The sequence below is a fragment of the Urocampus carinirostris genome, chromosome 20 (genome assembly GCF_059441175.1).
Source record: "Urocampus carinirostris isolate Australia breed hairy pipefish chromosome 20, RoL_Ucar_1.0, whole genome shotgun sequence".
In the NCBI taxonomy this organism is placed as follows: Eukaryota; Metazoa; Chordata; class Actinopteri; order Syngnathiformes; family Syngnathidae; genus Urocampus; species Urocampus carinirostris.
Window position 1 is genome coordinate 6460664 of NC_142368.1, and position 16101 is coordinate 6476764.

General features: G+C 39.0%; 1 protein-coding gene across 5 annotated transcripts in view; it reads left to right on the plus strand.

Moving 5' to 3' along the window:
* Window positions 1–16101, plus strand: part of plcb4b (phospholipase C, beta 4b) — an 81271-nt gene that overhangs the window by 56003 nt on the left and 9167 nt on the right. For 4 of the 5 annotated variants that reach the window (XM_088324890.1, XM_088324893.1, XM_088324891.1 and 1 more), the window contains 15 exons: window positions 1261–1471; window positions 1545–1638; window positions 1716–1795; window positions 1872–1956; window positions 2028–2118; window positions 3716–3811; window positions 3880–4025; window positions 4092–4190; window positions 4252–4396; window positions 5444–5528; window positions 5798–5922; window positions 8606–8657; window positions 8934–9036; window positions 9098–9262; window positions 14739–14943. In XM_088324890.1, coding sequence (XP_088181016.1) covers window positions 1261–1471; window positions 1545–1638; window positions 1716–1795; window positions 1872–1956; window positions 2028–2118; window positions 3716–3811; window positions 3880–4025; window positions 4092–4190; window positions 4252–4396; window positions 5444–5528; window positions 5798–5922; window positions 8606–8657; window positions 8934–9036; window positions 9098–9262; window positions 14739–14943 — 1782 coding nt within the window. The remainder of the gene's footprint in view (window positions 1–1260; window positions 1472–1544; window positions 1639–1715; window positions 1796–1871; window positions 1957–2027; window positions 2119–3715; window positions 3812–3879; window positions 4026–4091; window positions 4191–4251; window positions 4397–5443; window positions 5529–5797; window positions 5923–8605; window positions 8658–8933; window positions 9037–9097; window positions 9263–14738; window positions 14944–16101) is intronic. The other variant, XM_088324892.1, reaches the window with a different exon arrangement.

Sequence of the window (16101 nt, forward strand, 5' to 3'; positions counted from 1 at the left end):
ATCTGTCAGTCAACAGGTTAAAATGCACCCAGTCACTGTCCAGTGGAGCCACATTTTAGACATGATCATCTACCAAAAATACATATTTTTTAGATATATGTTCCTGTTATATGTAGCGCCTAAAATCCTCGAATGTATTTTTGCTGCTAAATCTGATAAATTATAATTCACATCATTGCATAGCTAAATATAAGCAACATTGAAAAATTATCCATAAATTCTTATATGCTGAATTAGCATACGTTTTTACATCAATGGTTAATTTTATATTTTGTAATTTTTTTTTTAATTTAATTGTTAATTACGATTTTCTGTTAGAATTAAGTATTACACTAAATTTAAAGGTGGGCTGCGTAGTTAGAGGGGTCCTTAAAAATTGTAAAATTAAATATTTCTATTAAGTATCAATGTTCATCCAAGTTCAAATTGCTTTTATATATTTTATAAAATAATATTTTTAAGTTGCGGACATCACCTTTGAATTGCATATTTAATATAAATTTATATATTTGAATGTGTTATTATGAAATAATGGAATATATTATTCTGTTTTGATATGTAATATTGTTTTAATACTGTACCTTCAAAAATATATAAATAAATATTTTCTTTTATACAAAAATATAAGCATGTTTAGTTATGATGACCGGACTATTATAATGAATGTTATGTGATTACACTAATTGCCATTAATGGTCAATCTTAAATTTCTTGTTCTTAAAAGTATTTGTTTAACCTGCATTCGATTATGATTTTCTTGTGGAATAAAATATTACACAACATATTTAATATCCATTCATATATTTGCCCACATCTTTATAAGATATAGAACTATTTTAATCTCTTTTGAAATGTGACATTTATTTAGAATGTTTAATACTGTGTATTTCAAAAACATTTAATGACCAATTTTATTCACACAAAGAATGAACATGTTTTATTCTTATAAGCTGACTAACAATTGGATTGTAATTTTGAATGTGTACCCAAATTCTACAGTTATACACTTTAAATTTTAGGTTTGTATGTACTCTGAATTATGACTGAATCAGATTCTCAAAATGACAAAAACACATAAATTTGAGTTTAATTAATTAAGTTTTTGTTTGCTATATTATAACTGTATTTTTTGTATTCTAATTAATAAATGCAGTTTTTCTGTTAGTCTATAATCATTTTTAATTGTACTCTATTAAAGTTTTATGACATCATTGACAAAAAAAATAAAATAAATCAACAACTAATATTTTCGACCTCCAGGTCAAATGTCCAGCGACGGTTTCTGCCGCTACCTCATGTCAGACGAAAATGCGCCAGTGTTCCTGGACCGGCTGGAGCTCTACCAGGACATGGACCAGCCGCTGGCCCACTACTTCATCAGCTCGTCGCACAATTCCTACCTAACTGGGCGCCAGTTTGGTGGCAAGTCGTCTGTGGAGATGTATCGCCAGGCCCTCCTTTCGGGATGCAGGTAGTCATAAAGACCCTTGGATCCGTAATTAAGGCTCTGTCTGCTGGTGTAAATAGTATGGTTTGTGTGTCAGATGCGTCGAGCTGGATTGTTGGGATGGTAAAGGAGAGGACCAAGAGCCCATCATCACTCACGGCAAAGCCATGTGCACAGATATCCTCTTCAAGGTAATTCACTCTTACACGGCGTATGGGTGCCCTCTTGCGGAACAAGCGTGTCATTACGTTTGCTTCACTCCACACAGGATGTCATCCAGGCCATCAAGGATACGGCCTTTGTCACCTCCGAGTATCCTGTTATTTTGTCCTTTGAGAACCACTGCAGGTCCTGATATGATTATACAAAGTTTTTTTGTAAATACTTGATTAGCTATAAATCCTAATTCTTCTTGTGTGTCCAGTAAACCACAACAGTACAAAATGGCCAAGTATTGCGAGGAGATCTTCGGCGACTTCCTTCAGAAGCAGCCCATGGAAAACTTTCCGGTAATTTCCTTCTCTTGACACCATTCGGTCCACTTGATTTGATTTCGCCCGTCGGTCGTTCCCTTTCGCAGATCGAATCAGGTCGCCCCTTGCCCTCGCCGAACGACCTCAAACGAAAAATCCTCATCAAGAACAAGCGCTTGAAACCGGAAGTGGAGCAGAGTAAGCGGACTCATTGTTCATTTAGAGCAGGTGTCATCAATGTAGTGTCCACGTGTGCCAGGTACCCCCAAAAAAGACCTCTTGGTAGCCTGCAGACCAAATAATTAGTATCTGTGATATAAATAAAGAAATGTCCTTCAAAATGTTTTTCTCTATTAAGTATGTGTTAAAGTTGCCCAAATGAGTTCAAAATGTATTTAAAAAGGGTTCCATCGCCTTATCTATCAATATACCGAAGCCATATCCCCCTAGTGGGAAGTGGCTAGAGTCAGGAACAGACTCACAGTCACCAAACATTCATTCCCCTTCGTACATCCCAACCTGACACCAAACATTAAGCCCACAGCACAAGGGGTGAGTTGCTATGCAATGCAATGCAATCTTTCGTCAGCTGAGAGGCAAGAAAGCATACACTGGTTTACCCCTTCGGCATCTTATGCGTCAACATCAGTCATTGTTAACTATCCTGCCATTCACATGTACAACTAGTACACACACTCTTACATCTATTAAATTAACCTACCTCACATCCAGAGCACATTTTACCCCACCCATCCAACCATATTTGGGCCTTCCTCTCATTCTATTTCCCACCACCTTTGCACTACATACTCTTCGCCAAATGACTTACATTCAATCTTTCCATATGTACAAACCATCTCAAAACTTTTCATCTTATTTTAGCAAAGCTGTCTGGGATGCGGAACACATTAGGTAGGAAGACAGGGGGGTGAGTTCACAGTGTGACTTAATGCTCGTCATTGCATTTTTTTTTGTTAGTGTAGCATGCAAATAGTAAAAGTAAAAATTAAAGAAGAGTTGATTTGAGCGTGTCTAAGATATGCACGTACTTGCAAGCGTAACATAAGGTGCTTGAAAGAGCATAGTTACCGTGGATTCTTGAAAAGTCTTTAAAGGCATTTATTTTTTTATTCTAAATATAAGGCCTTAATTGGCATTATAAAGTAATAAATCCAATTTTTAAGAGTATTGAAAATGAACACATCAATAAGATGTCGTTTTGTTTGAACTAAAAAGACTCGGTAACATTTATCATTTGTCTTTTTTTAATAACTCACTTCATTTTCTTTTGTTGCAACATCGCGTGGCAACAATAACGGAACTATCAAAACGGTGATTTGGTTTCAGTCGGGCTTTTTAGAGAAGACACATGTCCTAGGTCTACCCACAATACACATAGCAACTTCGGACAGAGATGTTTACTTTGGACCATAGGAAAGTGTACATTTATTGAGAAGTGGCTTTCTGACGACCTTTTTTCGCCATGGCTATAAGCTGCGACAGCTAATGTGTTTGCGGCACGACGTAGTATGTGCAAGAAATATTTGAGTTTTTTTCGTTTTGTTTGTTTCAATTGTGTTTTTTTGTCAACTTGGTCTTAAATTTGACTTCGAAGGCATTAGAAAGTCTTAAAATGTCTTGAATTTAACTTGCCTTAAGCTGTAGGAACCCTGCAGAGGCTGCAATGATGACACAAGTCAAACGATGGCTTCATCGAGTACAATAGTTTCAAATTGTGTACAGCACTTTTAACATGATCAGTGTCTCAACATAAAATGATGAATTCCTAATACAGAACAACTGGAGGCCTTCAAGAAGCACATGGAGGCGGGAGAGACCAACACTACTGCTATCATCATGGGAGAGGAGAACGAGGACGACGCGGAGATTGGTGAGACGTTTGCCCGCCCAAATGATTAAGGATATAGGGTAAATTTGTGACCCAAAATATAACCGCAGGAGAAAAAGAGCCGGAAGATAAGGACACAACCTCAGAGGCACCAAGCAACCTGTCTGAGGTGGCCAGCGACAAAGAGCCCAACAGTGACACTCGACCTAATGCTGTGAAAAAGAAAGTGGAAGAGCGCAGCAACAGTATCAAAAAGGTGAGATGGACCCACTTTGGTTAGGCCACACCCACCTTGGTTTTACTTCCCCTTCACCTTGGGAAGCAGGTGCCTGAAGACGAGACGACGGAGATGTCTGAGGCCACGGAAGCTGCTGACGTGACCGATGTCTCTGAGGCTTCCGACCCGGACAACAACAAGAAGGTTCGTGAGTGACGCCGCCCAATGAGACGCCGGGCTGATCGTCTCCCCTTGTTTCAATCAGGGCGGGGAAGGCTCCGAGGATTTGGAGGAGGCTCTTATCGCGCAGTACACCTACGTGGGCGCCACCACAAACATCCACCCGTACCTCTCCGCCATGGTCAATTACGCGCAGCCTGTCAAGTTCCAGAGTTTTGACGTGGCCGAGGGTGAGCTCGCTATTGTCTTTCGACACATTTGTTTGATTTTGTTTGATTTTATTATTGTTATTTCTGTTTGTGATTGAATTAAAGGTGCAGTCAATTCGTAAAAAAATTTACTAGAAGAAATTCCAAGTCACAATACAGAGGACCCTATAAGATAATGATCATGTCTCCTCAAGGCGACAGATTTTTTTTTTGTTCATTTATATACTTTTTTATGAATATCTCAAGTATGATCATAAATATTCTCTTATATGTATATGTTTTGCTTTTTCACTGCCTCAATACATATCTTTATCATACTTCCATACATTTTCTGCACCGCTTATCCTCAGTAGGGTGGGGGGGGCTCAGCTGGAGCCCATCCCAGCTATCTGTGGGCAGGGGACAGCCTGAACAGGTTGCCAGCCAGTCGCAGGGCACACAGGGACATACAATTCGCTCGCTCATTCACACCTAGGGACAATTTGGACTGGCCAATTTACATGCATGTTTTTGGAATGCGAGCGAAAACCGGAGTGCCTGGAGGAAACCCACGCAGGCAAGGGGAGCACATGCAAACTCCACACGGGGAGCCTACAATAGCTTGACTTGATCCTTGGACCTCTGCAACCTGGGGCTGCACTAAGGATTATTTTACTTAAAAGATAATAAAAAAATACAATAAGAATATTACTAAATTATCTGCAATTGGACCTAGATGTTTTTCCCCATCAGTGTAGTTTATCACCATTGCCTGTCTGGTCAAATTCAGGAGTGCACACTGCAAACAGATATTTGCGCTCATCAGAAAGATTATTTTACAATAAAAGCAAGTAGAAATATGGAAAAAAGAACCTAAGAAAAATATCTGAAATTCAGCTTATACGGATATTTATTTTGTCGGTAAGTTTGTGGTCTTTTTTTTTAACACAGCACAAAACCCAAATAAACAAATAATACAAAAAAAAAAAACAGAAATACTGAGTTGGTGCTACTATTGTTTTCCTGGTCGATTTCAAATATTGTTTATTTTAAGGACGCCTGACCTTGTTTTTATTTTTGGCCCTTTAGAGAAAAACATCCACCACAACATGTCGTCTTTCAACGAGTCGGTGGGCCTCGGCTATCTGAAGACCAACGCCATTGAATTTGTCAAGTATCCTTTCAGCTCTTGTTTTGAAACTATCTCTCCAGTCATACATAGATGGTATAACATAGCACTACATTTTTTTGGGGGTGCGATTTGTGCCCTGACCCGCATTGCTTGGCCGCACACGCAAGCACACACACTCTCCTTCTCCAAAGGGACTGCTTGACCTAAGCTGTTAGCACTAAAAAAAGCCCTGCAGTGCACACGATGAACACACATCACACGCGCACGCACGCACTCCGTCTTTGCCGGAATGTTCCTGAGCCCGAACTCAGCTACAACAAGCGTCAGATGAGCCGTATCTACCCCAAAGGGGGCCGAGTGGACTCCAGTAATTACATGCCTCAGATCTTCTGGAACGCCGGCTGCCAGATGGTCTCGCTCAACTTCCAGACCCCAGGTGACGCGTGGGTCGACCTCACACGCATGCACAACCACATTCTAAATATAAAAGCGTTCTCCGCCATTAATGAAAGACGCAGGATTTGGCGAAATGTCTCAAAGAGTCTTAAAATGCCGCAATGTGTGTGTGCATTGCAGAGCTCAGTAGAACGATTTTTTTTTAATTTGTGTACTTTTAAGATGTAAAACGATTAACCCCTTAACTCCAGCGAAATGGGTCTTGCCACATATCCTTGGAAAGCTTAAACTCGTGGGATTCCTGATCATTTTAATATGTACTCATCCCAGAAACATCATGATCAGTCTGAAACAAGATACCCGAAAACTATAAAGCTGTGATAGCTCACTTATAAAGCCCCTGGGAAGTCAGCTGGTGAGTTTATATACATGGAGTTATTCCATCCAGGACCCGTCCAGTAATTCCAACTGTGGAAAGTATTTACTCCAAAACACACAATAATGCCAACAGATAAAAATAATCCTGCTTATAAGCATTTCTGCATCGTTGGTCGTTCCATGCTGTTATCTGTTCGTTTCGCCTCATGATTGTCATTTACGATTAAACAGACTTGAAGAATTATTTTTGATATGGCTGTTAGCCACTGATTTTTCGATTGACACCAATTTCGGCCAAAAGCGGCTTCTTTCACAATCCAAAGGATGCATTAGCCAATAAGGGGTTGTTTGATTAAGCTCAGAATATCTTCAGCCAGTAGTAAACGATTTAAAAGACGATTGACATATTGCTTAGCCAATAAAGTTTAGAACAGAACGATAGGCAGATATTCACCGTTTTCAAACCTAGAACCCTTGAATCAAAGTTGGCTACGCAACTCGTGATTCATTTTTACGCAGCAATATTAAGGCAAGTGTCCACAATCATTGATTGACTTCTTGAAAGAGAAGTCAAACATTTACAAACAAATTGTCTAAAAGAATTTGTCAAAGTACATAGTAATTACACAGTTGCAAAACTTTTAGTGCTGTCAACTGGTCGTCTCCAAATGGCCACTTTTGGAAACGCCTAGACCCACCATTAAAAAAATGTGTAAACTACAATGTTTAGTTTTTCAGATTGTGATCGAATTTGACAAGGTACTAGGTAAGGCTTCAAGCTATTGTCTCACCTGTTTTACAGCTAAAATGTCCATGCTACACTCATCTGCAGGCATTTGATTGGAGAAAAAAATTCAGGAGAGAATAAAAACCTATTTCTGTGTGTTCCAACTCAGATTACTCAATGTTCGTAGCAATTGCAGTGAATATTTCAGTTTAGGATAACATTTCTGAGTCTTACCTTTAAAAAGAAACCAAAACCGTCCACATTCTTCAAACGGTTAAGAAAATAATTCAATATCCCTGGGTATGTCTTGGATCGGGATATTAGGTAAATTCTACAGGAACATTAAGGGGTTAATAATGGCACTATACATTAGAGAGAAACTGATTCAAGACCATAACGTGGTATGTTTTTCAAAATTTTGCTAATTCAAAAATTTGCGTTGGGTTCTGCATTCTGATTGGCTAAACGGTCTCGAAGAAGTAGTTGGTGGTCATAAATAAAGGTTTACACTATTCATTACTTTTATTTTATTAAAAGGATTTGGCCTGTGAAAAGATTTTGTAGTTGGACTTCAATGCATTTTAGGGTTTTCATTTGTAAAATAATTGTTAAAAAAAAGTTACCACTTAACGGATTTTGTCAAGCACTGATTCATTTTGGAACCTAACCCTTGTGATGTATAAGGGGACCACTGTAATTATTGGGTTATAGGGTTATATTTCAGTTTTTTTTTTTTTTTAAATTTTACTTTTCTTAAAAAAAATATTTCAATTTTGTGTCTGACTGTATGTACTCAGTGGTTTATATATATATATATATATATATATATATATATATATATAGGTTTATATATATATGTATATATATATATATAGGTTTATATATATATGTATATATATATATATATATATATATATATAGGTTTATATATATATGTATATATATAAACCTTTCAGAATTGTCCTGTTTTTGGTGTGCACAGAACATGACTTAAGTACTAAAAGGATCAAAAACCCTCATTACGCCGACATAACATGATCATTTTGCAACTCAAGATGTTGTCATCAATACCAGACACTAGGAGTACATTACATTCCCTCCACCCCCCAAAAATGACTGTTTTTAGAACCCAACTTAATATATTTCCTTTAAATTGTAAGGATTGCACGTTTGCAAATGTCCACTAGAGGGCAGTCGATAATAGTATCGACCACTGTTTCGAGTACCACTGCTTTCAAATAAGCCACCGATGTGATACCTAGTATCTGCATGCGTCCTTATTTGCCATTACAGTAAATTGCTATCTGTGAATTAAAGGTTTGTTTCTTTTTATTTAAACATCAAGAAAATGATTTAGGAGGGTTATTCTAGTGCAGATTGCAATGTTGAGGATAAAGATAGGTAGTAAGATTATTTTTTAGAACGGTTCAGACGGCAGGGGCAAGCCTGTTGTAAGCAGCTGCTGCCCCCGAGGCCAAAAGGCCGCCCGACATATGGCGCCTCCTGCAGTTGGCCATGTGCAAGGCCGAAGGGCGAGCGTCTTCCCAGCTTTAGCAACGCTTTTGATTTATTCAATTTTTTTCTGTGTCTTCTCGCCTCTTCCTCGTCCTCCTCCCAGATCTGTCCATGCAGCTGAACCAGGGCAAGTTTGAGTACAACGGATCGTGCGGGTGAGAGCATCTCCTCCCTCACTCATCACTTAAAGCTTGTCACATCTCATTAACGGTTGCCATCGGCGACTGTCGCCGCCGCCTTACTTTCCCGGGGGCCTGTAAGTGGTTTTCGGAGAAGTCATCCGTCTCGTCCTCCCTGAGGACTCTGGCTTCTCTCCCGGGAATGCAATATGAATGTAATACGGTGTAATGGGAACCCCTCAGGGTTCATTACAAAACATGTAAGAGTAGAACATACTTTTTTTTTATTTTCCCTGTGACGGTGCACATCAGGTACCTCCTGAAGCCTGACTTCATGAGGCGGTCCGACCGGATGTTCGATCCCTTCTCCGAGACGCCGGTGGACGGCGTCATCGCCGCTACGTGCAGCGTGCAGGTCCGATCGAACATTCATGTGCTGGTCAAAGCATTAGGTACAAGGTTTAGTCCTCCCGCAGGTGTTCTCGGGCCAGTTCCTGTCCGATAAGAAGATCGGCACCTACGTGGAGGTGGACATGTACGGTCTGCCCACAGACACAATCCGGAAAGAGTTCCGCACACGCATGGTGATGAACAACGGGCTTAACCCCGCCTACAATGAGGAGCCTTTTGTGTTTCGGAAGGTGCGTAGGATTGATTGTTCACTCATTTACATATTGAATGAATCCATTTTAGTGCCAATATTAGGTACTTCCTGCATTTTGAAATCATGGAAAGATTCTTTATTCCATTTGAGCAGAAGTAAATGGAAGGAGACCAAGAGGAAGGCCGCGATTGACTTGGATGGGTGGTGTTATGAGTGCGCTGCAGGAAAGAGGTCTAAATATAGTGGAAGCTGGAGCTCTTGTTGGTGATGGGAATGAGTGGAGAGGTGTTGTAAAAGGATAGTGGGATGTTTAGACGCGTTCTAAGGGATGGGCAGGGCACCTGTATGATGCGGCAAGGGTAAACCAGTGAATGCAGTCGGGCCCTGCTGTTGAACAGAAGAGTGTATCGTGTCACCCTGACCCGAGTGACATGGCCGCTTTCTTGTATCCCATTTCATCTGGTGGGACGAAGCATGACCGACTTGGTTGCTAAGGTGAGGTGCTTAAGGTGTTTGGGCATTTGGGTTGGCCATGGTCCAAAAAAATTGTGTGTGTTTTTTTGCTCCTTTTTCAATCTTTTATTTTTTTTCCTTTTTGTATGTGTTTTCTTGCTGTCGGTCACCCCTCTTGAGGGATATGACCAGGATGGATGGATAGATGATAGATTCGAACCAACTCCAAAATGTTGTCACGTAAAAAACAATCACATGGTTTTAGTTGTTTAGTATGTAACCCAATTGACCCAATTTATTGATTTATGTACAATAAATAAAGATAAAGGTAAATAACCCAAGGGGATTAGGTGTAATTAAACTGACTTTTTGTTTTGGGTCTTTTACATTTACCGTATTTACTGACCATAGGTTGCATTTATTTCTCATACTTATATATCACTTCACATGTCATTTTTCACACTAAACCGTAAGAGGGCGCTCTAGGACTGTGTTGATAATTTCAACTTTCACCATCACATAAAAGCGGAAAGAGGAAGCCGGCGTATTGTTTACTTCCAGGACCTCCTGGGAGTTGTTTACCGGTAAAAGTGACACACAGGATGGATATTTGATTGGATTTTAGTGATTAGGGGTGAAGATGATATTTTGGCAAGCATGTTCTTTATGCTAGAGTAATAGCTCTCAACATGTTAGGTTGTTACTGACATCACCAGGCATGTCAATCATGTAATGTTCTTGTACTGTACACTTATTCAGCCTGTTCTTTATTTTGTTTTAATTTTAAATTGCCTTTCAAGATATTACGTATGTTTTTGTTGTTGGATCTTTTCAAATAAATTCCACCCCAAAATGTGCCTTATATTCCGAGTGCGACTTATCCATGTTTTTCCTTCTTAAATATGCAGGTTTTGGCTGATGTGACTTGTACTCCAGAGAGATTTATAGTCCAGAATATACGGTAGTTATTTTGGGGTTTAAGTAAATACCCCAATTAAATTTGAATAAATTCAAATAAGGGCAGCACGGCGGCGCAGTTGTTAGCCCGTGTGCGACACAGCTCTGAGGTCATGAGATCGAACTTCCTGTGTGGAGTTTGCATGCTCTCCCTGTGCTTGCGTGAGTTTCCCTCCGGGCACTCCGATTTCTTCCCACATCCCCAAAACATGCATGTTAGGTTGTTTGGCCGGTCCAAATTGTCCCTAGGTGTGAATGAGCGAGCGAATTGTCTGTCCCTGTGTACCCTGCGACTGGCTGGCAACCAGTTCAGGGTGTCCCCTGCCCACTGCCCGAAGATAGCTGGGATGGGCTCAAGCACCCCGTGACCCTACTGAGGATAAGCGGTGCAGAGAATGGATGGATGGGTGGATAAATTTAAATAAATTAATTTGAATCATCTACAATTATTGATGGCTTCTTTCATTATTATTTATTTGACACAACTGTTGATTTTAAATATCTTGGCTTGATTGGATAATCCAACACATTTTGATTGGGTAATACAAAAGGGTTGGGTTGATGAAGTCTGTGGATTTTTCAACTCTCAACTTTTTAAGGACACCTTAAACTATGTACCCCACCTTTAAATTCCAGGTGTGGGTGTGTCTGTTTTTGTGTATTACTTAACCTAGATGTTTGGATTTAGAATCTTAAACACATTATTAGGGATGTTTGATACCACATTTTTCCACATCAATACCGATACTTAAATCATAGGAAGCCATTGATACCGATGACTACTTACACATATTTTTTCTACCATGTCTCTTTACATCTGTGTATGAAAATAATTGTGATTATTATTATTGTATTTGTATTACTTGACTTCAATACATTTATGGATTACTCGATACCACTTTTCCAAAGTGATACAGATAATCAAATCACAGTCTTCGATAATGACGTCACTAGCATGTCATTTCATTTTTTTGCATTTCCTCAAAATATGACTTGTTTTCATAAATGGCTTCCAATACCAACAAAATATTTGTCATTACGGGCGGCATTAGCTCAAGAGGTAGAGCGCTCGTCTTGGGGTCACAGGTTCGATTCCCGGCTCCTCCATGTTGTATGTCGGAGTGTCCTTGGGCAAGACACTGAATCCCTAATGTCCCCAATAAGCAGGTAGGTGCCTTGCATGGCTGACTCCCTATTGGTGTGTAAATGTGTGTGTGTGTGAATGGGTAAGTGTGAAGCACATTGTATAGCGCTTTGGGAGGTCTTTATTGACTTAAAAGCGCTATATAAATGCAGACCGTTTAGCATTTGCCATTACTTACAACTGCATGGTTATTATCGTGATAGGTAATATTGGTATAGGCCACTGTGGTGCTTACCGCTAAAACAGGGTGAGTGTCGGCTCCCATACAAGCCACCAATCCGCAAATTCTATCATTAAAAATGCGTTCGTACATTCAAAAGATATGCTAAAATGTATCATTTAGTTTAGGCTGCAGTGCGAGTGCAGACCGTGTGCACGTGCATGCAATAGTGCTGCTCTCAGCACAATGAGAAGTCTCTCAGCCGTGACTGTGACTCAAGCTCCCTTTAACACACACCATCAATCACGGCCTCATGCAACACTACAACACGCGGTTAGAAAACGCGCACACACACAGGCAGCGAGCGTAATCGACGAGGGGCATCGCAGGCTACCGGCAAGATTCCTTTTGTCACACGTGCGCACGCCGCCCAGCACAAACCTGCAAACACCTCCAAAAGCTCCGCTGGCATGCGCGCAAGACTCACCGGAGTCAAGACACGAGCCGAGGCACAATTTGCGTCTGTTCATTCATCTGGAGTGAGGATTCTCTTATCTCTAGGCCGGGGAATTAATCATCCTCCGCTCTTTCTTTACTTATCTCAAGACTTTGGCTTTTTTGCGTGGGGGTTCATTTCTATACACACGCATATAGTGTAAATATACAAGATATGCAGTACTCAATGATACTGATAAGTGCAAGTCATGGGATACATGATTTTTATTTTCCCTACGGATACCCTGCAACATACTGCTTCAGATGTATCCTTTGGGATATTTACAAACTGGATTCAAAGCATAATATTATATTTGTGTATAGGTATATCTATTTTTGACCTATCTGTACTACGACTACTTAAATGTAGTAGAAAAAAAAACAAGAAACAATTATTCCAGGTGACAGAGACTCGTCAGGTGACTCAACCAGACCAATGTTAGTGTACTTAGATGTGTGTATTTTGGTAAAAAACTATTGAAAGAATGATTCGATTAATAATCAGAAATGCATGAACTATCATATATATATATATATATATATATATATATATATATATATATATATATATATAATTTTAGACTTTTTTTTTTAAATACTCATGGGTTGAGAATCTTGAAAATGAAAAATATGGTGCAGTTTGGTCACTTTGAAGCCCTGCAGTTTGAATTCTTCCTTGTGCTTTTTAGCACTTGTTTCTGGTTGCATTACAAGTTGTGGTCAATTCATACACACTGTCCCTTTAAGTGACAGTAACCATTGTTGATGTATTCAATATGCCTCCTCTCGTCTTATTTTATTTCATTTTTTTACTAAGACGTTTTTATTTTGCAGTTATCTGTCAGATACATATCCAATAATTAACGTGCATCCCTAGCCGATACCAACTTTTTACAATCCGAAACCAACATAGATACTGATGCCAATAGTACTTGTAATTTTTTTCCCTCTCAAAATAACAACCGCTTAACATAAACATAATATGGGTGTTGCAAATAATACAATTAATTTGCTATTAATATTTATATAATTTATAATTGCTGATTGGAAAACGAACCACTCAAGGGCCTCAAAATAAGGTTGGCGTCAGCACCGTTACAGTACCAGGTATCAATACTCGCCCTACCCATTAGTACCTTTGATACAAAAAAAAACCCTTGCCACAAAAATTCTACACATTCTGTTAAAACAAATTAGTGTAACATGTAAAAGATAAGGTGCTTTTCTGCAGTAATTTCCTATTGAATATCTTTTTTTTTTTTTTTTTAAACATAAGCCAGTCTCTCTTTCAGCCCATAATTTTTGGCCATAGTTGACCGATACCTGTCCATATCAGCAGTGTCCGAAATAGCGTCTGCCCGGATGCCCGGGGCGTGCATCCTTTAGGTCGGGCGTACAACTTACAAAACGTCTTCGCCCGGGTGGCCGACAACTTTTTTAAGGAAAAGAAAAAAAAGAAAGTTTTTTTAATTTTTTTTTAAATGAAACGTTTGGTTTATTTCGATTTCTAAATCTTTGTTTGGTTTGGAAATATTGGAATTACAGTTCGTTAGGCGATTTGCATACTCGGCAGCCGATCAGAAGCCTGCATCGAATAACTTCGTGCTTCCGGACTTTCCCGAGCGTTATAAGGTCGTGCATTTGCATATCATTTTCCAAAGTAGACGCACAGAGAACACAAGAAAAATGGATAAGTGGTTCGGAATCGAGCCAAAACCTCAGCCCCAGAAGAAATATTCAAAAGAAGCTAACAAAATTGCCGCTACAAACAGCAACTTACAATAAAAGCATCATGGAAAGAGGAGGTTCACGTGGCTTGTAGCAGACGACGCAACGGAAACATTGCATAAATGAATTTGAGTAAATCCAGGTATATACTGATGACAGATGGAAAACAGCGATGTCATATACATGCAATGAATGTTATAAGTAGATTTATAATAAACTTAATTTTAAAGTGTTGTTCTGTTATATATTCCAATTAACAATCCTTAATACATTACAGGAATCTTTTTTTTTTTTTTTTTTTTTTTGCGATTAGTGGTCTTATTGTGTTTCAAATTGTGAAAAATGGGGCAGGCAACTTTTCAGAGTTGTCTGCCCTGGTGTCCGGTAACTTTTTCGCATGAGTTTCAGACACTGATATCAGCCTGATACCCATTCCTTGCATAGGTACGCACTGACACACATAAACCTAATCTAATGGATTTTGGAAGAATACAAATGAAAAAACTAACTTTCTCTGATGGACTCTCTAAAAATACAAAGGGTAGAAAATCACCCAACCAAACAAATGTTTTTCAGGTGATCTTGCCGGATCTGGCAGTGCTGCGTCTCGCTGTGTACGACGACAACAACAAGCTGATCGGCCAGCGCATTCTCCCGCTGGACGGTCTCCAGGCCGGCTACCGACACATCTCGCTGCGGAACGAAGGAAACAAACCCCTCTCGCTGCCCACCATCTTCTGCCAGATCATCCTCAAAACCTACGTGCCTGACGGTTTCGGAGGTGAGCCCGGTCGATTTCGCGCCTCGTGGTTTATGATGAGCCTTAAGGGGGAACTTGATTTGTTTTGCGATTCTTTTCACTCCTTTTCCGCGCACTCTGCCGCAAAGGCTTTAAAGATGCAAATGAGAAGACATTTGCAGATGTCATTAAAGCGAGCCAAGGGGTTGGCGAATGGAAATGGCTGTGCTCGTTAGCGCCTCCTCTTGCTGGGGGGGAACTGATGCAAGAATGACTTTGTTTTGGATTCTTCGTTTGTAATTTCCTATCCTTCTGTTGGATTGACTGTCGTTAAGCGGGCGTTATCTTGTTTAACCAACTTTCTATTTTTCTCTCTGGGTCTCTGAGCTCAAATAAACTTTTTATATATTACTAAACAAAATAAAATTACTAAATATACAATTACAGAAAATAATTGTAGTAATCTAAAAAAAATACTAGAAGATATTAAATTAAAATGTTAGTTATTTATTGGAATTGTACAAATATTATTTAATTGATATTTACTGATTTTAATTGGCCACACTTTAATATTCAGAATTAGATGGTCAATTAAAGTCAATCATTTTATTTGTGTTATTTTTCGCATTTATATAATTTTTAGTAGTAAGATGAAGCATTATATTTTTCAAATTTTTAACATTTTATTTTGTATTTTTTTTTTACAATTAAATAAATTGAATTTCAGGGATTTTAAACCAATACTATTAATAATAATATTAATATTAATGTAAATTATCTAGACTATTTATTTTACAACCTGCTGTACATCTAAAAACTCTATACATTTTTTACTATCTTAACATTAGTTACAGAAAACGGCATATAAGATTATAAAATCTAATAATACCATGTTTAGAGTTTCAATGCAACAACCTTTTCATTAATATTGTTTCTCTAAAACGGGGCTCCAACGTGGTGGCCGTGGGCACCAGGTAGCCCCCTAACCTGAGTAGCTAGCGGAATGGTTCTGAATATATATCCTGGGTCTATTTGATTTGGTAGGAAATTGGAATTTTCAACTTGCATGATGTTTAGTGGTTGACTTGGCCTATTTAAACCTCTAATAATTACAACCCGGTAATAATGTAGTAACAACATGGTAATAACATGTTATTTTAGAAATGCATATCAAACCCACAGCATTTTGTGCTAATCAGT